At 46.8% G+C, this 27,726-nt stretch overlaps 1 protein-coding gene across 1 annotated transcript in view; it reads right to left on the minus strand.

Moving 5' to 3' along the window:
- Positions 1 to 13,344, minus strand: part of PCARE (photoreceptor cilium actin regulator) — a gene marked incomplete at its 5' end in the record, with an annotated part of 37,610 nt that extends 24,266 nt beyond the window's left edge. Inside the window, one exon of the mRNA XM_082251811.1 lies at positions 9,455 to 13,344. Coding sequence (XP_082107937.1) covers positions 9,455 to 13,344 — 3,890 coding nt within the window. The remainder of the gene's footprint in view (positions 1 to 9,454) is intronic.
- Positions 13,345 to 27,726: the final 14,382 nt, after the last annotated feature.

Genomic DNA, 27,726 nt, shown 5'->3' on the forward strand with positions numbered 1-27,726 from the left:
CCCTCCCCCACACACACAGGTTTATTTATCAACTCAGTTTCATCTTTTAGATTTAGCAGGAATTCTGGGAGTTATGTTGTAGTGATAGACTACAACAACACCATGGGAGGCGTCCACAGAGCCGACCAAGCAATGACATTCTACCCAGCTATGAGGAAACAGCAAAAGAACTACAAGAATATCCTCAGACATCTTATTGAGCCATTCTTGTGGAATGCCTCCATTCTGCTCAAAAAAAAGAGTGAGAAGCCTTTGATTCATTCGGACTTCATTTGGAAAGTTGCTGAAGGTATCTTTGTGAACCACCAAACACCATCAATGGCTGGGATTAGAGCTGGGCGTTGTCAAACCGGAATGCCTGACTGGTCGTCACTTCATGGACTACATCCCACCAACTGAGAAAAAGTCATCACCTACAAGGATGGGCGTGGTTTGTTGCTGGAAGAGAGATGACAGTGGAAGGAAAATCAGAAAGGAAACCAAATTCTATTGTGCCGATTGGGACGTCGGACTTTGTGCAGTCCCAGGTTTCAAAAATTTTCATACCTGGGATGTTTACTAAACCAATATGCAGTGTCCAGTATTACAGTGAGAAGTAATATCGCACCCGTTGTTTGGACAGATTTCAGTGTTTTTGGTTTGATTACATTATTGAATAAAATGTATTATTATTATATTATAATTTATGATTTCGTGTTTCAAACTTTTATCATCCCCGGGATGTCTATTAGACTCTTCTGTGGACAGATTTTAGTGAGTTATTCCCAAGAATTACAGGCCTACAATATAAAACCAGGGCTGATTTTAAGGCCGGGCAAAAGGGGCAGCTGCCCTGGGCCCAGTCATTGTTGTTGGGCCCAAAGTAGCTGCCCCTTTGGCCCACACTGCCTGCAAATAGTTAATAGGTGGATTTGGGAGGGCCCAAGAACATGTTTGCCCAGGGTCAAATCGATATTAACCACTTTACCACCGGAGGATTTTCCTGCTTAACGTCCAGGCCACTTTTTGCAACTTGGCACTGCGCGAATTTAGCTGACAATTGCGCGGTCATGCAACCCTGTACCCAAACAAAATTTACGTCCTTTTTTTCCCACAAACAGAGCTTTCTTTTGGTGGTATTTGATCACCTCTGCGCTTTTCATTTTTTGCAATGTTAATAAAAAAAGAGCGAAAATTTTGTAAAAAAAATTTACATTTTCTACTTTTACAGTTAAAAAATATCCAACATATTCAATTTTTGTCATATATTTAGGCCAAAATTTATTTAGCTACATGTCTTTGACAAAAAAATTCTCAATGAGCGAATTTTCAACCACATTAAGACCGGAAGATTTTACCCCATTCCTGACCAGGCCATATTTTGCAATTCAGCACTGCGTTATTTTAATGGAAAATTGTGCGGTCGTGCAACGCTGTACCCAAATTAAATTTATGTCCTTTTTTCCCCCCACAAATATAGCTTTCTTTTAGTGGTATTTGATCACCTCTGTGATTTTTAATTTTTGAAAAAAGAGCGACAATTTTGAAAAAAAAACAATATTTTTTACATTCTCATATATAACATTCCCCCCAAAAAATGTATAAATCAAATTTTTTAACATTTTAGGCCAATTTGTTTTCTGCTACATATTTTTGGTAAAAAAAAAATCACAATAAGCGTATTTTGATTGGTTTGCGCAAAAGTTATTGCGTTTACTAACTACGGGAAAGATTTGTCATTTTTATTGTTTATTTTTTTTTTACGAGTAATGGCGGCGATCTGCAATTTTTTTTGCAGGACTGCGACATTGTGGCGGACAGATCAGACACCTAACTGACATTTTTTACACTTTTGGGGGTACCAGTGACATTACTACAGTAATCAGTGCTATAAATATGCACTGTTACTGTAAAAATGACACTGGCAGGGAAGGGTTTAACACTGTTGGTGATCAAGGGGTTAAGGGGTTAAGACCCCGTTCACACTGGGGCGACCTGGTCGCCTCACAGGTCGCTGTAGGTCGCCTGCCATAGAGTAGCTGTGGACCCGTTCTAATAGGAGCGACACAAGTCGCTCCGACTTAGAAAAAGGGTCCGGAGCTTCTTTGGGGCGACCAGGAGGCGACCACCATAGACTTCAATGTTATGAAGTCCGTGCCGGCCGCTCTGAGACCTGTGAGGTCGCCTCGGCAAGTCGGATCGCCCCAGTGTGAACGGGTTCTAAATGTGTGCCTCATGCTTACTGACGTGTGTGGGGGGAGGGGGTTGTGCGACACAGACACAGATCGCAGGGTGAGCTATGCTGAATCTTGTAATCTGTCCCTGCCTGTCACATAGGAGATCCACCCGCTCTGTTTACACAAGTGGGCGGATTTCCACACTCGATCCCAGACGATCATGGAAGAGCGGTGGTGATCACCGCCTCTCCTCCCCTGGCCCGACTCCCGCTGTGACTGAATACAGCGGGAGCGGGCCTCCGGTGGCGCGCGCGCGCCGCCGAGGGAGGGGAGAGTCTGGTGACGTAGGTCTACATCGCTGGACGATAACAAACCACTGTGCCGCAGTACCAGCTCAGTGAGCGGTCGGCAAGTGGTTAACCACTTGCCGACCGCCGCACGACTATCTACGGCGGCGGTCAGCCCCTCACAGGCAAAGTGACGTAGGTCTACGTCGCTCGCCTGTGAGGGTTTAGGGAGCGAGCGCGCGCCGCCGGAGGCGCGCTCCCGCTCCCGCGTGGTCACGGACCCCCCCGCGCGTGTGACCGGCGGACCCGATCGCCGCCGGCCACTCTGCGATTGGCGGGGGAGAGGGAGAAAGTCAGGCAGCTTGTGTAAACAAGCTGCCTGTCATTCTCCTCTCTGTATGAGAGATGATCACATGGATCTACTATGTAGATCCATTGATCACTCTGCATACAGTTGAAGCCACAGCCAATCACAGTTAGAATCACGCCCCTAGGGACACACACAGCCCCTCCCTCTCAAATAAAGTTAACCCCTTCACTACCAGTGTATTTTTACAGTAACAGTGCATATATATAGCACTGATTACTGTAGAAATGTCACTGGTAACCCCAAAAGTGTCAAAAATGTCAGTCAAGGGTCCGATCTGTCCGCCGCAATGTCGCAGTACCGCAAAAAAAATCGCAGATCGCCGCCATTACGCGTTAAAAAAAAAAACAACAAAAATGACAAAAATCTTTCCCTTTGTTAGTAAACGCAATAACTTTTGCGCAAACCAATCAAAATACGCTTTTTGCAATTTTTTTTACCAAACATAGGTAGCATAAAACAAATTGGCCGAAAATATTAAAAAATTTTGATTTTTACATTTTTTTGGGGGGAATTTCATATAAAAAAAAGGGAAAAATATTGCTATTTTTGAAAAATTTACGCTCTTTTTTTGTTTATAGCGCGTGATCAAAAAATCGCACAGGTGATCAAATACCACCAAAAGAAAGCTCTGTTTGTGGGAAAAAAAGGACGCCAAATTCGTTTAGGTACAGCGTCGCACGACCGTGCAATTGTCCGTTAAAGTCACGCAGTGCCGAATCGCAAAATACCCTCTGGTCGTTTAGCAGCCAAATCCTCCGGGGCTTAAGTGGTTAAAGATGGCCTTGTATAAAACAACAGATTTCCATGCAATACAAAATACCGCTCTGACATTCAAAGATACGGATATAATCAGACCGCCAGGGAGGTTAATTTCACTGGGCTGCCTAACACATGGGAATGTGCAAAAATACTGCAGGCAGGATTTTATAAAAGTTTGTTGCACCAAGTCACACAGTACTGTGGTAAGATGCGTTTTTGTGTTTGCTAGATGTGTAGAGGTGCCTTTAAGAATTCATGGCACCTGCACACATCTACAGAGGGAGGGGGGGGGGCAGTTTGTTTCCTTGGGGTGCAGGAAAATGCGTTTTCACACCAGAACTGACCTGGAATTGTTCATGCAGTTGGACGATCGGTGAGATTTATTTTGGGAATCTTATAATGACCTGAGCTGTGGGTGAAAGGAAATGGGACACAAAGTGCTTTTAAAGGCTGAATGTTTTTTTTTTTACCTTCATGCATTCTAGGCAAGAAGGTAAAAACCTTCTGTGTGTGGCCCCCTTCCTTATACTCACCTGAGCCTGATCCAGCGACATGCATGAGAGCAGGAACTCTCTGGGGTCTCTGCCTCCTCATTGGCTTAGACAAAGCAGTGGGAGCCAATGACTCCTGCTGCTGTCAATCAGTAAGGAGGGAGCAGGGAACAGGCCTGAGTGTCATAGACACACAAAGATGGCTTGGGAGCGAGCATGCACGAGTGCCCCCAGAACAGGTGGCTTGCTATGTGGGCACCCAGGGCTGCTGATATAAATCGCAGAGCCCCATACAGACTACCTGACAGGGCCCCCCCAAGAAAATATTAAAGCAATATTTAAATTAAAAAAAGCAATAAAATCATTATTAGCAGACAAATATACAACATAACTCACAGAATTCCTGATAAATCTAAGAGTTGATAAATAAACCTGTGTGTGTGGGGGAGGGGTTGAGGGGTCATGCACATGGGTGCTGTGGTCTGTACAGTGTGAATCAGTGGTTCATTTATGTGTCTTGAGCCCTTTGGATCTGTATGAACACAGCCGCAAGTTCTAATCTGACAGGTGTGGGGGTGCAGGTGTACGGGGATCTGTATGAAGACAGCCGCAGGTCCTAATCTGACAGGCGTGGGGGTGCAGGTGTACGGGGATCTATATGAACACAGCCGCAGGTTCTAATCTGACAGGTGTGGGGGTGCAGGTGTACGGGGTTCTGTATGAACACAGCCGCAGGTCCTAATCTGACAGGCGTGGGGGATACAGGTGTACGGGGATCTGTATGAACACAGCCGCAGGTTCTAATCTGACAGGCGTGGGGGTGCAGGTGTATGGGGATCTGTACGAACACAGCCGCAGGTCCTAATCTGACAGGTGTGGGGGTGCAGGTGTACGGGGTTCTGTATGAACACAGCCGCAGGTCCTAATCTGACAGGCGTGGGGGATACAGGTGTACGGGGATCTGTACGAACACAGCCGCAGGTCCTAATCTGACAGGCGTGGGGGTGCAGGTGTACGGGGATCTATATGAACACAGCCGCAGGTTCTAATCTGACAGGCGTGGGGGTGCAGGTGTACGGGGATCTGTACGAACACAGCCGCAGGACCTAATCTGACCGGCGTGGGGGTGCAGGTGTACGGGGATCTGTATGAACACAGCTGCAGGTTCTAATCTGACAGGTGTGGGGGTGCAGGTGTACGGGAATCTGTATGAACACAGCCGCAGGTCCTAATCTGACAGGTGTGGGGGTGCAGGTGTACGGGAATCTGTATGAACACAGCCGCAGGTCCTAATCTGACAGGTGTGGGGGTGCAGGTGTACAGGGATCTGTATGAACACAGCCTCAAGTCCTAATCTGACTGGCGTGGGGCAAATGAGAAGGGGGATGGGGGAGTTTATAGTCCAAATCAGGAGATCAGCCTTAGGTGAATGATTGTTGGCACCCTGAGACAAGAAGTTTGTTACTGGCAGGATCACCAGGGGAGGAAATGTTTGGGAAAAAAATAAATGGCACCTTCACATAGAAGGACTGTTATGTCTGGCAGCTCACCGTTTAAATGCCTTATAGCGGAGTTCCACTCAAAAGTGGAACTTCTGCTTATCTGTCTCCTCCCCCTCTCCGGTGCCACATTTGACACCTTTCGGGGGAGGGCAAAGCTTGACAGGTATCCTGTCCCCACTTCCGTCGTACCTCGTTGCGGCGAGGTACGCCAGAAGTTCTGCCCCTTCCCCCTCCCTCCTCCTTCCTCTGCTTTTAGGCCAGTAAGAGAGCACAGCCTGCTTTAGGCATGCACATTAGGGACCCGGCCATGAAGCCGCAAAGCTTCACTGCCAGGTTCCCTTACAGGCAATGTCGGCGGCAGCATCCAACAGCTGATGGAAACATTGGCTGCGGTGCCGACTTCGCTGGACTCCAGGACAGGGAAGTGTCCTAATATTAAAAGTTAGCTGCTACAGTATGGGGGGGGGGGGGGGGGGGGCGACGACTCTACTTTAATTCCAGGTTATGAAGCTCTCCATCGCACAGAATTTTCCACCTGGTATAAGCAAGCACAAATGCATTTCACTCAGTGTGGAGCTTGCTCCCTATGAGTAAGCCCTGAACTAAGCAAAACGCGTTAGCTAAACTCCAACATAAAAATGTATATTAGTGCTAAAGAAAAGGCCTTCAAAAAATACAAGACTGAGGGGTCATTGGCAGCATTTAGGCATTACAAAGAGTGTAATAAGAAATGTAAAGATGAAATCAGGGCGGTAAAATAGAACACGAGAGACATATAGCGGAGGAGAGTAAAAAGAACCCCAAGAAATTCTTTAAGTATATAAACAGTAAGAAAGCGAGGCCAGAACACATTGGCCCCATAAAAGATGATAAAGGAAATATGGCCACTGAGGACAGAGAAAAGGCGGAAGTGTTAAATAATTTCTTCTCTTCAGTCTTCACAAAAGAATCGGGGGGCTACACGAACCCCGCTTGTAAGGCCAAACTAAATAATACACCTCAGGAAGTGCCGCCATGGCTAACAGAACATAGACTTAGAACTAAACTAGAGAAACTTAACATAAATAAATCACCGGGACCGGATGGCTTGCACCCGAGGGTTCTTAAAGAGCTCAGCCAGGTGATTGCCAGACCATTATTCTTGATCTTTAAGGATAGTTTACAGACGGGTATGGTGCCAGCTGATTGGAAAAAAGCCAACGTGGTACCAATATTTAAAAAGGGGCCGAGATGTATCCCGGGTAACTATAGGCCGGTCAGCCTAACATCTGTAATCTGCAAGATTTTGGAGGGGATGTTAAGGGACCACATTCAAGACTTTAGTAATGAAAACGGTATTATTAGTAGTAATCAGCATGGATTCATGAAAAATCGTTCTTGCCAAACCAATCTATTAACCTTCTACGATGAAGTGAGCTGCCACTTAGATAAAGGAAGGTCTGTGGATGTGGTGTATCTGGATAAAGGAAGGCCTGTGGATGTGGTGTATCTGGATAAAGGAAGGTCTGTGGATGTGGTGTATCTGGATAAAAGAAGGTCTGTGGATGTGGTGTATCTGGATAAAGGTAAGCCGGTGGATGTGGTGTATCTGGATAAAGGAAGGTCTGTGGATGTGGTGTATCTGGATAAAGGAAGGTCTGTGGATGTGGTGTATCTGGATAAAAGAAGGTCTGTGGATGTGGTGTATCTGGATAAAGGAAGGTCTGTGGATGTGGTGTATCTGGATAAAGGAAGGTCTGTGGATGTGGTGTATCTGGATAAAGGAAGGTCTGTGGATGTGGTGTATCTGGATAAAGGAAGGTCTGTGGATGTGGTGTATCTGGATAAAGGAAGGTCTGTGGATGTGGTGTATCTGGATAAAGGAAGGTCTGTGGATGTGGTGTATCTGGATAAAGGTAAGCCGGTGGATGTGGTGTATCTGGATAAAGGAAGGTCTGTGGATGTGGTGTATGTGGATAAAGGAAGGTCTGTGGATGTGGTGTATCTGGATAAAGGAAGGCCTGTGGATGTGGTGTATGTGGATAAAGGAAGGTCTGTGGATGTGGTTTATCTGGATAAAGGAAGGTCTGTGGATGTGGTGTATCTGGATAAAGGAAGGCCTGTGGATGTGGTGTATGTGGATAAAGGAAGGTCTGTGGATGTGGTGTATCTGGATAAAGGAAGGCCTGTGGATGTGGTGTATGTGGATAAAGGAAGGTCTGTGGATGTGGTGTATCTGGATAAAGGAAGGCCTGTGGATGTGGTGTATGTGGATAAAGGAAGGCCTGTGGATGTGGTGTATATGGATAAAGGAAAGCCTGTGGATGTGGTGTATCTGGACTTTGCAAAGGCCTTTGACACCGTTCCCCACAAACGCTTACTGTACAAACTAAGGAAGGTAGGTATGGACCATAGGGTGAGTACCTGGATAGAGAACTGGCTCCAGGGGAGAGTACAGAGGGTGGTGATTAATGGGGAGTACTCGGATTGGGCGGGTGTGGAAAGTGGGGTCCCCCAGGGTTCTGTCCTGGGACCAATCCTGTTTAATTTATTCATAAATGATCTAGAGGAGGGGATATCTAGTACAATCTCAGTATTTGCGGATGATACTAAACTAAGCATGCCAATATCTTCTATGCAGGATGTGAAACCTTACAAGCGGACCTGAACAAAATAACGGGGTGGGGGAGGGGGGCAACTACATGGCAGATGAGGTTTAATGTTAAAAAATGTAAAGTAATGCACTTGGGTGCCAGAAACCAGAAAGCAAGCTACTCACTAGGGGGGAACCTCTGGGGGAGTCTAGGATGGAAAAGGACCTGGGGGTACTAGTAGACAACAGGCTTGGCAGTGGCATGCAATGCCAAGCTGCTGCAAGCAAAGCCAACAGAATACTGGGATGTATAAAAAAGGGGATTCACTCCAGAAATAAAGAGATTATTCTCCCACTCTACAAGACTCTGGTCCGGCCACATCTGGAGTATGCTGTCCAGTTCTGGGCACCGGTCCTCAGGAAGGATGTGCTGGAACTGGAAAGAGTCCAGAGAAGGGCAACAAAAATAATTAGGGGAATGGAGGACATCAGCTATGAGGAAAGACTACAAGCACTGAACTTATTCTCTCTGGAGAAGAGATGATTGAGGGGGGATATGATATCAATGTACAAATATTGTACTGGCGACCCTAGCATAAGGAACAAACTATTCAGAGAAAGGAGATACAATAAGACACGTGGCCACTCACTAAAACTAGAGGAAAAGCGGTTTAACCTTAAAGTGCGTAAGGGGTTCTTCACTGTCAGAGCAGTAAGGATGTGGAATTCTCTTCCATAAGCAGTCGTATCAGCAGGGAGCATCGATAGTTTCAAAAAACTATTAGATGGGCACCTTAAAGACCACAACATACAGGGGTATACAATGTACAACATACAGGGGTATACAATGTACAACATACAGGGGGTATACAATGTACAACACACAGGGGTATACAATGTACAACATACAGGGGTATACAATGTACAACATACAGGGGTACACAATGTACAACATACAGGGGTATACAATGTACAACATACAGGGGTATACAATGTACAACATACAGGGGGTATACAATGTACAACATACAGGGGTATACAATGTACAACATACAGGGGTATACAATGTACAACATACAGGGGTATACAATGTACGGTTAACAGCAAACACACACACACATCATAGGTTGAACTGGATGGACTGATGTCTTTTTTCAACCTCACTAACTATGTAACTATGTAACTAAGATCTTGCATATACCAGATGGAACAGTTTGATTAATGGAGGAGTGGTGCCTGCAGCAGAATATTGTACTTTACCTCTTAACACAGTACCAAACTGAGCTACTAATAGTGCTAAAGGTAAATATTTCTTACCCAGTTTGCTGGAGTGCAGGTTCAGCAAGCGCAGAGGTAGAGATCGACGTTGGAAGACGTAACTGGACTCTCGGCCTACGGTCTGAGTAACATCTTCGAACAAAAGGTTGGGGATTTGCTGCGCTTGTTGCAAGACTTCTGCGACGGTCATCATACTGGCGTCCCGATAAATTGTGTTTTAGTACAGAAACTGAAGCTTGGTTGGGTGCAGTTTCGGGATTATTTGTGCATGGTGGAGAAGCAGGCTTTGTTTCAAATAAGGATGAAGACGATGGGCAAAATATTGATTGTGCATTGCCAAACAGTTTTAGGGAAGCTTGTGGCTCATCTGAGCTACGTCTTAACCCCCTATGCGTAGCAGATGGAGAAAGCGGGGGCGAAGGCGTGAAATTTGAAGGGGGACTAGGTTCACGTCGACTGCTTTGTGGGCTTGATTCTCTAGGTTGGCTTGGTGGACTTTGTTGCTTTCGTGTTTGAGGGGGGTTTGGCAGCCTCTGCTGACCTGGTGGACTTTGTTGTCTTCGTATCTGAGGAGGGCTTTGCATTCTTTGATGACTTGGTGGACTTTGTTGTCTCCGTATCTGAGGGGGGCTCGGCATTCTTTGATGACTTGGTGGACTTTGTTGTCTCCGTATCTGAAGAGGGCTCGTTAACTTGCGCAGGGCTGGAGGAGTAGGCAGCTTGGATTGATTTGGAGGGCTCGGTACTCTGGAAGAACATGAAGGACTGGTGTTTTTCTGAACTGGCAGATGACTATGAGTTTTAATTACAGCTCTACGAGTTGGAGGGCTTGCTGTTTTTCTCTCTATTGTTGGGGAAGAGGCTGTTGCTCTTGTTGGGGAAGAGGCTGTTGTTCTTGTTGGGGAAGAGGCTGTTGCTCTTGTTGGGGAAGAGGCTGTTGCTCTTGTTGGGGAAGAGGCTGTTGCTCTTGTTGGGGAAGAGGCTGTTGTTCTTGTTGGGGAAGAGGCTGTTGCTCTTGTTGGGGAATAGGCTGTTGCTCTTGTTGGGGAAGAGGCTGTTGCTCTTGTTGGGGAAGAGGCTGTTGCTCTTGTCGGCGAAGCTCTTCTCTGCGTTACTGCACTCTTTTCACTCCGTTGTAACAAAGGAGAACATTGCTTTTGCTTAGGTAAAGGACTCTTCTCCACAGATTTAATTTGAGGGATTGACTTCAATGTTTCACCATCACCTGGGTTCTCTAAAGGAATTATTTTATGTGACTGCCTGTATAAATGTGCAACTTCCTCAAATTCATTTTTCTTCATAGGGTCCAGTCCTAGGTCTTTTACTCTGTTGAGTTGATCAGACTGCACTGAGAATTTTCTAAGTCCAGTGACTGGCTCTTTTTTACCAGAAGTCTTAATGGTGGGCATATATGACTCAGTACTATTTTTATTTGGTAACAAGTCTTTTATGTTAATAGATGTTTTAATTTTTGAAGCTGTGGAGGCACTCCTCATTGGACAAGGTAAGTTGTTACCGTAAAGGCCATCACATTGAAGTGAACTGAAGGAATCATCCATCAGTATTTCTAGAGGAGGAGGAGGAAGGTTCTCCAGGTCGTCAATCCCAGATTCATTGGTGTAAGTCCTGTGTAAATCCTGAGCTGATGAAGATTCTAAAGGAGCGAAACATTTACTTGCTATGATGTTTGGACTTGAATTTGAAGGATTCCCATCCACCGTTGACAAATAATCACTAATGTTATCTAAATCCAGTAATTCTTTACAGGCGGGAATTGTGGGGGGTAGGACAGGTACACCAAATTTTCGAACACATCTAAGTGGTCCCAATGTTTTCCGATTTAAGTTTTTTAATGAATTGTCTTCAGGACTGAAAGCTTGAATAAGTTTACGGACAGACTGCCTTGGAGAAATAATACCTTCTAGCCTTTGCTCTATGGTAGGGTTGTCTATAATCTTTGTATCCTGTTTAGGTAATTGAGTACTTTCTATACGACTGTCTTGGTTAGCATTTGGGTACTTTGCTACTTCAATTTTAGGTTTTCTTACTGGAATTAATTCCTGACTAGGCAATATATTAAACCTCCTATCAAGGCAGGCCTTTAATTTGTTGGTTTGAGCAGAACCAATGCATCTTGTATGCACAAAGGATTTACCGCTGCGGTTCTGCGGTGCTTCTTTGTTTCTAGTTCCATTTGATAAATACAGTTGTTCTAACTTTTTGGTGAGTTCTTTTTGAGTCCTCTGAAGTTCCAAAAGAGTAGGATCTTCACCCTGGCTCTTCAGTGACTCTGCAGACCTGGACCTTCTGTGCCGAGCAGTCCTCCTGTTGCTTCCATCGGCTGAACTAGGCCGCACCAGCTCCGGGCTTATCTCCTCTCTAGTCCACACGTCACTGTTGGATTTGCCAGGGACAAACTTGATTTTTTCACTGATAGCTTCTTTCATTTTCAGTGTCATTTCCTCATTTTCTGGGTTTTCCATCCATTTTGGTGAGTGTCTATAAGCACATGTTCCTGCTGGAGAGGTGAGAGGCCTTTGTGTTAAGGTAATCAGACTTGATAAACTTTTGTTGTCATCGCTTTCTTCATAGCTGTCATCACTGCTACTTGAATCTTCCGGGTCTTGACCATGGACACTCTCTTGTTCTAGAGTTCCACAGGTCCCAAGAGAGCTCACCGAACTGTTACTGGTTATGCTGATTTGCTTAGAAACCCTTGGATTATCCACTTGTTTTGGAGAATCGACCATGTTGGTGGCACAGGTTGACCCTCCCTTTGATATAGTTCCTTCACCTTTTTCCAAACTTATACATCCGGATGTGTCAATGCTTGCCCGGCTTTCCATTGTTCCAGGAGATCTGTATCCTCTGATGGATTCCCCGTCACCCCCAAATCCACTGTCCTCAGAATAAAGAGTCATATCATTTGGATGGGGCTGTGTAGAACCAGCTGTGGAATCCTCCAGTGCCTTGATTATCTTTAGCAGGCGTTCGTCGTGGTGTTCCTTTTTCTTTAGCTTTTCCTGAAAACTGTCCACAGTGGACTGTAAAAAATGGCATGTCTCCTGCAAGGCATTGGTGGTTAACGATGACACGGTGCCATTTACAGACTGCATTCTGTTTACTGTATACTGGAGCAGCTGTTGGAGTAAGTCTGGATGTTCCGTAAGGTTGTCTTTTGCGGTCGGCCAGGTGAGGTTGCCTCCCACACCTTTCAAGAGTTTTTCCCCGTCTTCCACAATTTCTCCCAAACCTTGGTTGATCTCATCAAATCTCAGGGCCATGAAACTCACCATCTGCTGCATGATAAGCTGGGTCTGGGTTGCCTGGTTGGCCATGGAAATGATACCTTCATATTTCGACAGATTAGGATTCAAGAAAGCGTAGGCATCCTGGTGAGCCTTGACGAGTAATTCTGGGAAGTCAACTTTCTTTTCTGTTTCAGGAAAAACAATCTGACCCTGCTTTGCATGGCGGCCATGTTTACCAGACTTACGGCTTTTCGATTTCTTGCCTCTCTTTGGGTTGCCATCTTGTAGCAGCTCTTGCTCTGAGCAGGTTGAACTGTATTTCCTTGCACCTCTTCTCCTTTGGTATGTCAGAGTGACCATCCCTTCATCGGCCGTACTGTGTGCTTCATACTTCCTTTGGTCTTCTGACAATGACCCACTCCTAGACGGCCCACCACTGGCGTCAGAAAAACCCCTTTCCAGATGATTGATTTCATGATCAGAATCTTTCGGTCCAGCTTTCTGTTTATTTTCATCGCTGAGGTCATGGCAGCTTGGAAATTTATCGCTGGCCAAAGGAATTGTAAATCCATTGGTATGCTCCTCAGGTGGAAGTATGGCTTTGTTTTTCTTCAAAGGTTTAGCTGCATTCCTTGCGAGAATTTGAACGATCCCATTGTGAGAAGGTGCGCAGCCCATAGTACGACTCTAAAAGTTCCAGCTCTGGAAACAACTCAACGGTCGCAGCATTCTTCTGTCTTCTGGAGCTCCACCATCCTCCAGAGTCCCCTGCGTGAAATATCCCGTCTTCTTTAGAATAGTTATTATATTGCAATGTAAGATTCTTTTTTCAGCAGTTGCCAGTCAGCACAGCAGCTCCATAGGATGCAGATTGAAGGCTCTCTCTCTGTTTTTCCCATCCAATGACAGATGTCAGGTGCAAATAGGATTTAGAGCTTTACTAGATTAACTATACTTTATCCGAAGAACAGCAGCATGTAACTGGAAGAAACAAACGGACACGTAAGAGATTCCAGCACTTGTCACAAATTTGTTGCTGGGAAATATTTCCTAAGGAGAAATCAAAGTCTGTCGCTTTTAAAGTTCAAAGGGAAATGAAATATCCATCTAATAAAACCAACATTTTCATCTGTTGAATAACTCATTAATACAATACAGACAACGATGCCCATAAAGCAAACACGATTATTGTTTTCAAAAGCAAAGAATTAATCAAAAAGGCCAATAAAATGACAGCTCGTAAAAGATTTTGAGCTGTATCAAAAAAATACAAACAGTCACCGGCCAATTTATTGGGACCAGCTTGCTAGGACCAGGTTGGACTTCAGAACTGCATTCATTCTTGGTGGCATAGATACAACAAGGTGCGGGAAACGTTCCTCGGAGATTTTCCTCCATAGTGACATTATAGGATAACGCAGTTGCTGCAGATTTGTCAGCTGCCCATGCATGATGCCAATCTCCCGTTCCCCAAATGTGTGCTAACTAAACCTTTGTTTTTAATGCATACTGTTGGACAGGTTAAATCGGTTAGTAAGCAGACTGGTTGGTGATTTACGCTGGGAATTTCCTCTGCTTTTGTCTTTTAATCTCCTATTACACCACATCCCAAAGGTGCTCTATTGGATGAGATGTGGGGAGTGTGGAGGCCATTGGAGGACAGTGACCTCATTGTACCGGTGAAGAAACCAGTGGTGAGATGATTGGAGCTTTGTGACATGGTGCATTATCCTGCTGGGAGGAGCCATCAGAAGATGGGAGGAGCCATCAGAAGATGGGGACACTGTAGTCATAAAGGGATGGACATGGTCAGCAACAATACTCAGGTAGGCTGTGGGGTTTAAACCATGCTCAGGTGGTACTAAGGGGTCCAAAGTGTGCCAAGAAAATATCCCCCACACACCATTACACCACCACCACCAGCCTGAACTGTTACCCCCCCTCCTTCCCCACACCATTACACCACCACCAGCCTGAACCATTACCCCCCCCTCCTCCACACCATTACACCACCACCACCAGCCTGAACCATTACCCCCCCCCCTCCTCCACACCATTACACCACCACCAGCCTGAACCATTACCCCCCCCTCCTCCACACCATTACACCACCACCACCAGCCTGAACCATTACCCCCCCCCCCTCCTCCACACCATTACACCACCACCACCAGCCTGAACCATTACCCCCCCTCCCTCCTCCACACCATTACACCACCACCACCAGCCTGAACTGTTACCCCCCTCCTTCCCCACACCATTACACCACCACCAGCCTGAACTGTTACCCCCCTCCTTCCCCATACCATTACACCACCACCAGCCTGAACCGTTACCCCCCCCCACACACACCATTACACCACCACCACCAGCCTGAACCGTTCCCCCCCCCCCACACCATTACACCACCACCACCCACATGTAAGAAAAATGTATTTAAAATATATTTTTAAAAAAATTCATTTTTTCCCCCCAAATATATTAGAAATATATTTGAAATGCTACAATTATGGCCATATTCAATATATTTCTAAAAAATTTTCCCTAAATATATTGGAAATATATTTTTCTTCCATATGGGCAGCCTGAACCGTTACCCCCCTCCACCACACCATTACACCACCACCAGCAGACTGAACCATTACCCCCCCCCCACACCATTACACCACCACCACTAGCCTGAACCGTTACCGGCCCCCCCACACACACCATTACACCACCACCAGCAGACTGAACCAGGGGCGGACTGACAACTCATGGGGCCCCCGGGCAATAGGAGATCATGGGGCCCCCTGTGTCCTCACCCACACCCAAGCCACACCCACACAAAGCCCCACCTACATATTACACTGCCTACGCTACATGCGTTTGTCACAGAATTTCTCTACACTATGTTTAAAATAAATGTTTATTATAGAAAATAAAGAAAAATAAACTTACATTAAAGAAAGTACAACAATGGTACATTTCCAAACTTAAAGTGAAGTTCCACTCAAAAGTGGAAGCTATGCTTATCTGATTCCCCCCTCCCCTTCCGGTGCCACATTTGGCACCATCGGGGGCGGGTACCTGTTTTTGACAGGTACCCTGTCCCCACTTCAGTCAGACCTTGCCGTAGTGAGATACATCAGCATTTGCATCCCCTCCTCCTTCCCCTGCTGCTGGGCCAGTAAGAGCGCAGCGCACTTCACGCATGCACAGTTGGGAACCGGCTGTGAAGCCCCTTACAGTCAATGGTGGCGGCAGCACCTGACAGCCAATGGAAACACGGCTGGATTCCAGGACAGGTAAGTGTCCTAGTATTAAAAGTCAGCAGCTACAGTATGTGTAGCTGCTGACCTTTAATTTTTTGAGGTAGGGGTGGAACTCCACTTTAAGGTTTTCATAAATTAACACAATATAACAGGTGCAACAAATGTCTACTTAGCTGAACAGTTTAATAAAAAAATATACAAAAAATTAAAAATACAAAGCTCTGACCAGCATGTTACAAAATTTTGGACCTAGAATTACTTTCACTCTGACGTTCCCGACAATACCATACATAAATGGCGCTACTATTGTTTACATATGTGTGCTCGTCCTACATAATGCTTTTTATATAGAGGGTGTGCTTTACACTTTTAATAACATATATATATATATAGTATGTAAATCATTTTTATATAATTTTCACTAACCACCAATGTAAGGGGCATTCCTCCCATCGACCACCATTGTAAGGGGAAGTGTTTCTACAGGCCACCAATGTAAGGAGCATTCTTATTGCTAACCACCATGTAAGGAGCATTATTCCCACTCCCACTGACCACCAATGTAATCAACATTCTTCCCACTGACCACCAATGTAAGGGACATTCTTCCCACTGACCACCAATGTAAGGGACATTCTTCCCACTGACCACCAATGTAAGGGACATTCTTCCCACTGACCACCAATGTAAGGGTCATTCTTCCCACTGACCACCAATGTAAGGGTCATTCTTCCCACTGACCACCAATGTAAGGGTCATTCTTCCCACTGACCACCAATGTAAGGGTCATTCTTCCCACTGACCACCAATGTAAGGAACATTCTTCCCACTGACCACCAATGTAAGGGTCATTCTTCCCACTGACCACCAATGTAAGGAACATTCTTCCCACTGACCACCAATGTAAGGAGCATTCTTCTCACTGACCACCAATGTAAGGAGCATTCTTCTCATTGACCACCAATGTAAGGAGCATTCTCCCTGCTGAAGTCTATGGATGTCAGTGTTATGTATATAGGGAACAACACTCAGTATACAGATATCAGTGTAACATATAGGGAATATAACTCACTAAGTGCCGGTTCACATTAGTGCGATGCGGGAACGCTGCGAATATACAGCGTGTTCCTGCATCGCATCCGCACATCTGGCAGTTCACACTGCCATATGCGATACGCAGGGGGTGTCAATTAAAAGTTAACGACAACCCCAGTTGCGATCGCATATCCCAGTGCGATCTGCAAGTTCGCACAGGATCGGATCGCACAAGTGTGAACCACTGTGCGATCCGATTCTGATGCGGCTCAAAAAATGCCTCTTGTGCGAGTTTGCTGTGAATGCACTGCGAATTCAGCCATACAAAGTGTATGGCTGAACTCGCATCCGCACAGGAGATCGCATGTAATGAAGGAGCAGTGCGCTCCGAATTACATGCGATCTCGCAAACTGCACAAGTGTGAACCGGCACTAAGTGCTATTCCCTATTTATAACACTGATATCTATACACTGAGCAGCACTCAGTCTCAGTGTACAGATATGAGTGTGCACTCAGTGTACTAGGAAATAGCACCTGTAGATGGGCATTGGGCAAGAAGAAACACTTAGCCTGGCTTGTGATTTTAGACATACCACTAAATTGCGGTGATTACACACTGACCTGCTGCTGCTGCACACCATGCATGTCAGATGGCTATCTCTGATATGACTTCACTCCGTGTGCACTCTGCAGCCTCCAGCTCTCTCATCGTCTGTCTCCCCCGGCAGGAACGTATATTGTGGCCCCGCCCCTCTGCTGAATTCCTTAGGGGGAGAGGTGGCCGAAGCGCCTGTCACTGCTATCATCCTTATCGCTCTCTGATCTCAGCAGGCACTGGATCCTCTCATATAGCTGCATCAACTGCCGGCAGGGATGCCAAAGCTCGCTGCCTCCTCAGGGCATAAACCTCCTCTATCCTGCATGATAAGCTGTGGGCACATCCAGGGGCGGACTAAGCCTCTCATGGGGCCCCCCCCCTGACTCGGGGCCCTCGGGCAGTGCCCGAACGCCCGAATGGTCAGTCCGCCCCTGGACTGAACCATTACCCCCCCCACACCATTACACCACCACCACTAGCCTGAACCGTTACCGGCCCCCCCACACACACCATTACACCACCAGCCTGAACGGTCCCCCCCATACCATTATACCACCATCACCAGCCTGAACTATTTCCCCCCCCATACCATGACACCACCATCACCAGCCTGAACTGTCCCCCCCCCCATACCATTACACCACCATCACTAGCCTGAACTGTTCCCCCCCCCATACCATTACACCACCATCACCAGCCTGAACTGTTCCCCCCCCCATACCATTACACCACCATCACCAGCCTGAACTGTCCCCCCCCCCATACCATTACACCACCATCACCAGCCTGAACTGTCCCCCCCCCCATACCATTACACCACCATCACCAGCCTGAACTGTTCCCCCCCCATACCATTACACCACCATCACCAGGCTGAACTGTCCCCCCCCCCCATACCATTACACCACCATCACCAGCCTGAACTGTCCCCCCCCCCATACCATTACACCACCACCACCAGCCTAAACCGTCGATCGTATTAGGGACAGGCTGGAGAATAGGCAGGGTCAGTGTTCTACATCGATTTTGCTGTGTGGGGGGTGGTGCAGTGAACACAATCTTTTTGCCCTCAGTTAAGCCTGCTGAGGAGGAGGAAGAGGGAGAAAAAAATCTTTTTTATCAGTCAGTTGTGTGCAGCGTTTTTGCTTCAGTGCTGACTGTGATAAGACACTGCTGTGTTCACATGTGCTATTGAGTGATTTTAAATTTTATACACTTTTTTCTATTCCACTATTCAATATACACCCTTTTGGGTTAAAAAAAATTAAATTGTGGCATAGTCTGTACTAATCTATTTAAAAATTACAATACTTAAAGGGGAATTTGCTTTTTTTTTTCCCTTCATAGCCTGCAGCAGAGCTGACTGACATAAGACACTGCTGTGTTCACATGTGCTATTGAAAAATCACCAATTTTATATCATATTTTCTATTCCGCTATTCAATCTACAACCTTGGGGTAAAAACAATTAAATTGCGGGATAGTCTGTATTGGTACGTGTGAGATACACCTTTCCAATTTTTGGGGCGCATCTTACACCGCCGAGGATTGCAGGGTGTTTCAGTTTGCCTCCTGCCTGTTCCGAACTCCTCCTACTCCTCATCCTGCCTTTAGGGTACAAAAAATAGTAATCAGGGCCTAGTCTGTGTTTGTACGTGTGAGATACACCGTTTTATAAAATTTTTCCTATTCCGCTATTCAATATACACCCTTTTGGAGTGTAAAAAATTAAATTACGGCATAGTCTGTATAGTGAGATACACCTTTTAAATTGGTTTGGCACATCTCCTTCCACCGCCAAGGATTGCAGGGCGCTTCAGTGTGCCTCCTGTTCCGAACTCCTCCTACTCCTCTTCCTCATCCTCTACCGCCTCCTCATCCGGTCAGCATAACACCTTCACCGCCAACTTCAGCACAGCCAGGGGTAAACGACAGCAGGCAGTTTTAAAACTTGCCTGTTTGGGGGAAAAAACCACACACCGCGCAGGAGTTGTGGAGGAGCATGGAACAGCAGACAAATGAGTGGTTGCTGCCAGCGAGCCTCAAGCCCGGCCTGGTGGTGTGCGATAACGGGCGAAATCTCATAGCAGCTCTGGGCCTAGCCGGTTTGATGCACATCCCTTGCCTGGCGCATGTGCTGAATTAAAAATTACCCCGATATGTCAGAGCTGCGGCAGAAAGTGCGGGCCGTCTGTGCGCACTTTCGGCGTTCTCACCCTGCTGCTGCTCGCCTGTCAGCGCTGCAGCGTAACTTCGGCCTTCCCGCTCACCGCCTTATATGTGACGTGCCCACAAGGTGGAACTCCACCTTGCACATGCTGGAAAGACTGTGCGAGCAGCAGCAGGCCATAGTGGAGTTTCAGCTGCAGCACGCACGCGTGAGTTGCTCTGCGGAACAGCACCACTTCACCACCAATAACTGGGCCTCCATGCGAGACCTGTGTGCCTTGTTGCGCTGTTTTGAGTACTCCACCAACATGGCCAGTGCCGATGACGCCGTTGTCAGCTTAACTATCCCACTTCTATGCCTCCTTCAAAAAACAATTCGGGCGATGATGGAAGAGGATGTGGCACAGGAGGAGGAAGAGGGATAATTTCCAAGGCTTTCAGGGCAGTCATTCACAAGGGGCTCCGAGGGTGGGTTCCTGCACACACAAACGCCAGGTACACAATTGTCCAGCAGGGGCACAGTTCTGGAGGATGAGGAGGAGAAGCTGGAGGAGGAGATGGAACCATGTTCACAGCAGGGTGGCACCCAGGCCAGCTCATGGCCATCACTGGTGCGTGGCTGGGGGGATACAGAGGACACGGACGATACACCTCCCACAGAGGACAGCCTTTCGTTGCCTCTGGGCAGCCTGGCACACATGAGCGATTACATGCTGCAGTGTCTCCACAACGACCGCCGAGTTGCCCACATTCTAACTTGTGCTGATTACTGGGTGGCCACGCTGCTGGATCCCCGTTACAAGGACAACGTACCGTCCTTAATTCACTCACTGGAGCACGATCGCAAGATGCGTGAGTACAAGCGCACGCTGGTAGACGCGATGCTGCTGGCATTCCCACCTGACAGCGGGGCCACAGTGGAAGCACAAGGCAGAGGAGGAGGAGGAGGAAGAGGTCGCCAACGCAACCAGGGCACCGCCAGCACCTCAGAAGGCAGGGTTAACATGGCCGAAATGTGGAAAAGCTTTGTCAGCACGCCACAACAAACAGCAGCACCAGCAGCTCAGATGGAACGTCTTAGCAGGAGGCAGCATTTCACCAACATGGTGGAGCAGTATGTGTGCACACGCCTACATGTAGTGAATGACGGATCTGCCCCCTTCAACTTCTGGGTCTCCAAATTGGGCACATGGCCTGAGCTTGCCCTTTACGCCTTGGAGGTGCTGGCGTGCCCTGCAGCCAGTGTATTATCTGAACGTGTATTTAGCACGGCTGGGGGCGTTATCACAGACAAGCGCAGCCGCCTGTCCAGAGACAATGTGGACAAGCTCACGTTCATTAAAATGAACCAGGCATGGATCCCACAGGACTTTTCCGTACCTTGTGCAGAATAGAGATGGATACCGACCTTACCCAGCCATTGTTCTATTTTTGCTCTTTCTCACTCTTTTGGGGTGTACCCTCATTTAAAATGACTGAAAAAAAGCAGTGTTGGCTACCTTGTCCCTCTCCACTGCCGCTTCCACCTACACCGCCACATCCACCGCCACCTCAACCTCCCTCCTACTCCATATGGGCCTCGTCCTTCACAGATGAAGAAAATTGTTTTATTTTTCTGTTTTTTTTTTTGTTGTTTTAAGTTATTTCCCTATCCACATTTGTTTGCAGAGCACTTGCCATGCTCTTAACTACGTTTTGCTGCCATTTGCAGCACTCTAGCCCTTTCCATTGGTGTTTTAGAGCCATTTTAGTGCCTGAAAGTTCGGGTCCCCATTGACTTCAATGGGGTTCGGTGTCCGGGTAAAGTTCGGAAAAAGTCCGGGACACGGACCCGGGCTTTTTTTTCAAGTTCGGCCGAACCCGCCGAACACGGAAATCCAGGTGTCCGCTCAACTCTACTCATTAGCAATTTGTGTTAACAAGCAATAGAAGAGGTGTACCTAATAAAGTGTCCGGTGAGTGTGATATAGTTACATAGTTACATAGTTAAACATAAAAAAGAGCGACAATTCTGATAAAAAAACAATATTTTTCCCTTTCTGCTATATAACATTCCCCAAAAAAATGTTTGAATCAAAAATTTTCATTATTTTAGGCCAATTTGAAATTCTGCTACATAGTTTTGGTAAAAATAAATCCCAATAAGCATATTTTGATTGGTTTGCGCAAACATTATCGCGTCTACAAATTAGAGGAAAGATTAATGTCATTTTTTTTTTTTTTTTACAAGTAATGGCGGCGATCTGCGATTTTTTTGCCAGACTGCGACATTGCGGCGGACAGATCGGACCTCTAACTGACATTTTTGACACTTTTGGGGGGACCGGTGACATTTCTACAGTAATCAGTGCTATACATATGCACTGTTACTGTAATAATGACACTGGCAGGGAAGGGGTTAACCCAGGGGCGATCAAAGGGTTAAATGTGAGCCTAGGGTTTTTTTACTAACTGTGGGGGGTGGGGGGGGGGGCTTGTGGAATGAATACAGAGATCTGTGTTCCTAAATAGGAGGATCATAGGCACTCTGTGTTCATTCCAGAGAGAACAATGGTCTGCTGTGTTTACAACAGCTGACCGTCGTTCTCTCTCGCGGGTGCCTGGCAGAAATCGCGGCCCCGGCCCTGTGGATCGGCTTCCCCGCTGCCTAATGAGGGTGCGTGTGCATCTCCCGCGGCATGCGAGCGTCCCCAGGAGCGCTCCAGCAAACTGCCGTACAGGTACGGCGGTTCGCACAGCCGAGCCAGCCTAATGCAGTATATCTGCGGCGGGCAATCGGCAAGTAGTTAAAAAGATGGTTGTCATCTATAAGCAATAGAAAGGGACACAACACTTGTTATGTGTAATCAATGTTTATTGGGTATTTAAAAGGTTTTTCAGCAGTACAAAAGAGTAAAGAGGTAGGAATAAAGTAAATGTGACATGATATACAATAGAAGATATAATGAAACATGGATTTACTAGTTACTCTCAACATGAAGCACCATTACTATTTCCCAATCACAAGATATAAAGTTAGCAATAATGTGTTTATACAGGCGAAAATTGGGTCCAATTTGGACATTGTCACTTAGGGGTGTACTCACTTTTGTTGCCAGTGGTTTAGACATTAATGGCTGTGTGTTGAGTTATTTTGAGGGGACAGTAAATTGACACTGTTATACAAGCTGTACACTCACTACTTTACATTGTAGGTGAGGTTGAATAAAGACAATAGTCCATCCAGTTCCCCCTGTGTAGGTGTGTGTGGCCGTAATCATCTCTCATACCCCTGAATGTTCTGATCCTTGAGATGTACGTCTAAGAGTCTTTTGAAAGCCACCATACTACCCGCAGAAACCACCTCTTGTGGTAGAGAATTCCACAATCTTGTAGCCCTAACAGTAAAGAACCCCCCACCTTGCCTGAGGTTAAAACGCTTCTCCTCTAATCGCATTGTATGCCCCCGAGTCCTCATGCAATCCCTGCGACTGAACAGCTTTTCTTCTAAGCCCAGATCCCCATTGAGATATTTAAAAATTGCTATCATGTCCCCCCTCAGGCGTCTCTTCTCCAGGGAGAATAAATCAAGCGATTGCAGACGCTCCTCATAATCAAGGTCCTCCAATCCCCTAATTAGTTTAGTTGCCCTTCTCTGGACCCTCTCCAGCTCCAACATTGTAGCTGTACATTGTAGCAAAGTGTAATTTCTTCAGTGTTGTCACATGAAAAGATAGAATAAAATATTTACACAAATGTGAGGGTGTACTTACTTTTGTCAGATACTGTATATATGGTTGTAAGCAGGTTGGGCAGAGCAGGTAAACTTGCCTCCTCCCCCTGGGAGATGGCAGAGATCTATTTCAGGTACATCTCATAAAATTAGAATATCATCAAAAAGTGAATTTATTTCAGTAATACAATTCAGAAAGGTAAACTCCGATATTTTCTATAGATGTTACACACAGAGTGAGAGATTTCACGCATTTCTTTCTTTTAATTTTGATGATTATGGCTTACAGCGAGTGACACCCCACAATTCACCATCTCAGAAAAATTGAAAATTGTGAAAAAGTTGAATATTGGAGACTCGTGGTGTCACACTCTAATCAGCTAATTAACTCAAAACACCTGTAAAGGTTTTCTGAGCCTTTAAATGGTCTCTCAGTCTGGTTCAGTAGGTTACACAATCATCGGGAAGACGTCAGACTTGACAGTTGTCCAGAAGACAGTCATTGACACCGTCCACAAGGAGGGTAGGTCACAAAAGGGCATTGCTAAAGAAGCCGGCTGTTCACAGAGTGCCGTATCCAAGCATATTAATGGAAAGTTGAGTGGAAGTAAAAAGTGTGGTAGAAAAAGGTGCACAAGCACAAGTCTTGAAGGCATCGCGCCATAGAATCAATCACTGGCCTATATAAGGACTCTGATCAGCCCATCAAATTGCTGGATTGTCTTCAGCTTTTCCTGTATCCTGAGCGTTTGCTATCTTCTTGTATTCCCAGTTTGACCCGGCTTGTTCCTGCCCTACTCTCCTGGCTTGACCCTTGGCCTCGTCTGACCATCCCTGCTCCAGTTTGGCTCTCCTCTTACCTGACCTCAGCTTGGCCCACTGACTTGCTTCATGTCTGCCTGCCCTCCAGTACCTGATCTCGGCTTCCCCACAGACTTGTCTGCTCCTGGTCTTCCTGCTATACCTTGGGCTTACACCTGTTGCTGCTTCCTGCCGAGCCCTGTGTTTGACCCCCGGCCGGTCTTTCACCTACTGCCTGGTTGTTCCTGGTTCCTCCTCAGACTGTCCGGTGTATTCCTGCCCAGCACTCTGCTGGAGACCGCCTGTCTACTCTCAGGACCCTACTGGCAACCAGTACTTCTGTGGGCGCTGCACCCTCTGTCTAAACCCCAGGGGTGTGCCGCACTTAGCCGCAAGGGGAGCCCTCTCTGCATCTCGGCCTCGGATCAGGTACGTGACAGATTGTGAAGCAAAGGCCATTTAAGAATTGGGGGGAGATTCACAAGGAGTGGACTACGGCTGGTGTCAGTGCTTCAAGAGCCACCACATTCCAGGAGGCTCAAAAGTATATTATGAATAAAATTTCTAATCATAAATAAGTAGAGAATGTGTCAGAGGTCAAAAGTAGTCCCATTGGAACCAAAACACTGGAAATGGTTCTGAATCTCATTCTTCTCTGTGTATCATCCCCTCCATGGATTGGATCTCATTCATCTTACATACTAATTCTGTCATAGAGGGAATATCGGTGTTGCACCATCCTAGATAGGCTGCTAGCAGTGGTGGCTGATGCTCAAAATTTTGGGGGGGGGGGGGGTGTCGCAAACAGAAAAAATCTAATAGGCATTGCTTTGCGGCAAAAAACGCGGCAAAAGATTGCACGACTTTGAGGTCACAAAAGTGTGAAAGGGGCCTTCAGTAATCAAAGTATAGTGTGCCCCCCATCAATGCAGAGTTACTACAGCGTGCCCCCATTCAATGCAGAGTTACTACAGCGTGCCCCCATTCAATGCAGAGCTACTACAGCGTGCCCCCCATTCAATGCAGAGTTACCACAGCATGCCCCCATTCAATGCAGTGACCAGCGTGCCGTGCCCCCATCAATGCAGTGACCAGCGTGCCGTGCCCCCATCAATGCAGTGACCAGCGTGCCGTGCCCCCCATCAATGCAGTGACCAGCGTGCGTGACCCCTTCATTGCAGTGTGGGCCCCCCCCCTGAGACCAGTGCACTTACCTGGAGCCCTGGAGCGGCGGCGGCTTCTCTTCAGTCCCGGCGGCGGCTTCTCTTCAGTCCCGGCGGCGGCTTCTCCTCACTGTGCCCCCCAGCAGCGCATCTCCTCCAGTCCTCCCGCTCCCGCCTCCTCCGCGGCCAATGGCATGGGGTTTGCCTTGTGGCCAATCAGGAAGCGCGTATCGGACGCACTTCCTGATTGGCCAGGAGGAGGATCGGTGTGACAATAGCAAATTTTCATTCGCTATTGTCACACAATGGGTGGGCTCGGGGCGCACTGTTCTGCGCCCCCGGATCCACCCTTTGCATCACCCTATTAGAGCCTCTGGCTCTAATCAGGTGATTAAAAAAAAAAAACCCATTAAGCTCCATGCGACAGGCGCCCTGCATGCAGATTAGGGGGCCGGACGCATGGATGGGGGGGGGGGGGCGGCGCCCCTGCGCCCTCAATAAACCGGCCGCCACTGGCTGCTAGAGTATGTCAATCTTTTTTTTTTTTAACCTCCTTTGTAGTCGTTGAAGCTGCTGTTGATTTCTTTGGCCTGTTCTGGGTCTCACAGGTTACAGGTTAGACCATCCCCCCTGCTTTCTGGAGGCTTCTGGAACACAGGGAGGGGAGAGTCAAATAGGTAGTTTAATATTTAGTGAGTAGCAGCCAATCGCTGGGAGGGGTAGCCCAGTAGGTTGCTGGAAAGACTGATAAATAGTATCCAGAACAGTGGGGGGTCTTCCTGTTGAAGGGATGCCATCGGTTTTGGGGGGGTGGCTACCGCTTCACCTTAGGGAAGGTTCCACTGAGTCCTGTTTATTGAGGTCCCAGCTGTGGCAGAGCTGTGGGGCTTGAACCTAAGGATATCCTCAACACCCCCACCAAGACTTCCCCTGACCGATCCAGTCTTCAAACCCTCATTAGAAGGCATCTAGAGAAGGCTGAATGAGCACAGCTGGTCCCCGGCTGTTCTGCAAGATCGGGGTCACTGTGTACAAATGGGATATTTGGGCCAAGTAGTTCTTCTTCTATATGATCCCTACCTCTGGCCTTCCCTTCGTCTCTCGAGGGGAACTGTATCCTGATACTTAGAAGAAGAATTGTCTCTGAGGGGTATAGCACAGAGACGAGGGTCCTCCTAATAACCACATCCCACCCAGGCCAGTTCTGATACTCCTTAGGGAATAAAATGGTGGTCGTTGCAACTTTTTATGTCGCACGGTATTTGCGCAGCAACTTTTCAAACACGTTTTTTTACAAACAGAAACTGTTTCATGAATTGAAAAAAACAAAACACTAAAGTTAGCCTGATTTTTTGCATTATGTGAAAGATGATGTTACGCCGAGTAAATAGATACCCAACATGTCCTGCTTTAAAATTGGTGGAATTGCACCAAATCTTGGTACTTAAAAATCTCCATAGGCGACACTTTAAAAATTGTTTACAGATTACTAGCTTAGAGTTACAGAGGAGGTCTAGTGCTGGAATTATTGCTCTCGCTCTAACGTTTGCAGCGATACCTCACATGTGTAGTTTGAACTCCGTTTACACATGCGGGTGCGACCCACGTATGCGTCTGCTTCTGCGTGCGAGCACGCGGGGACGGGGGCACTTTACATTTTTTTTTATTCTTTATTTTACTTTTATGTTTATATTTTGACACTTTTCTTTTACTTATTTTTTATCACTTTTATTCCTATTACAAGGAATGTAACCATCCCATGTAATAGGAATAGGACATGACAGGTCCTCTTTATGGAGAGATTTGAGGTCTATAAGTCCCCACATCACTCCTCTAGGCTGGAAAACAAAGAAAAAAGATCTCAGGCTTCCCAGCCAAGGCAACAGCAGTGTTTACATCTGCCGAGGCCGGCCGTGACGTGAAAACGTAGTGCCCAGCCTCCGAAGGTCATAGAGATGACCGGAAACCATCTGCTCCATGGTATTCTCCATGGTGAACTTATTCCACCAGTGGATTCCTTCTCTGGCTCACCAATCGCATGGGTTCCCCCTCCCGCCGCCTGTTAACACAATCAAGCGGCTAAACAGCTGCTATGATTGTTTTTATGGTGCAGGAAATCGCCGGCCGGAAAAGAAGATATCTGAATGATGCCAGCAGCTGCACCGGTCATCCCGATATCTCCACTTAAAGTCTGCGACTTCGTATGACGTCGTTGGGCGGGAAGTGGTTAAACCTTAACAGCCGGGAGTATCCTATACCCTGCACCCTTTTCCAAATTATTTTTTTATTGAAAAGTATTTTACATTTTTATGCCCAGAGCAGTAGG

Source organism: Pelophylax lessonae, assembly GCF_965119305.1.
Source record: "Pelophylax lessonae genome assembly, chromosome: 3".
NCBI lineage: Eukaryota > Metazoa > Chordata > Amphibia > Anura > Ranidae > Pelophylax > Pelophylax lessonae.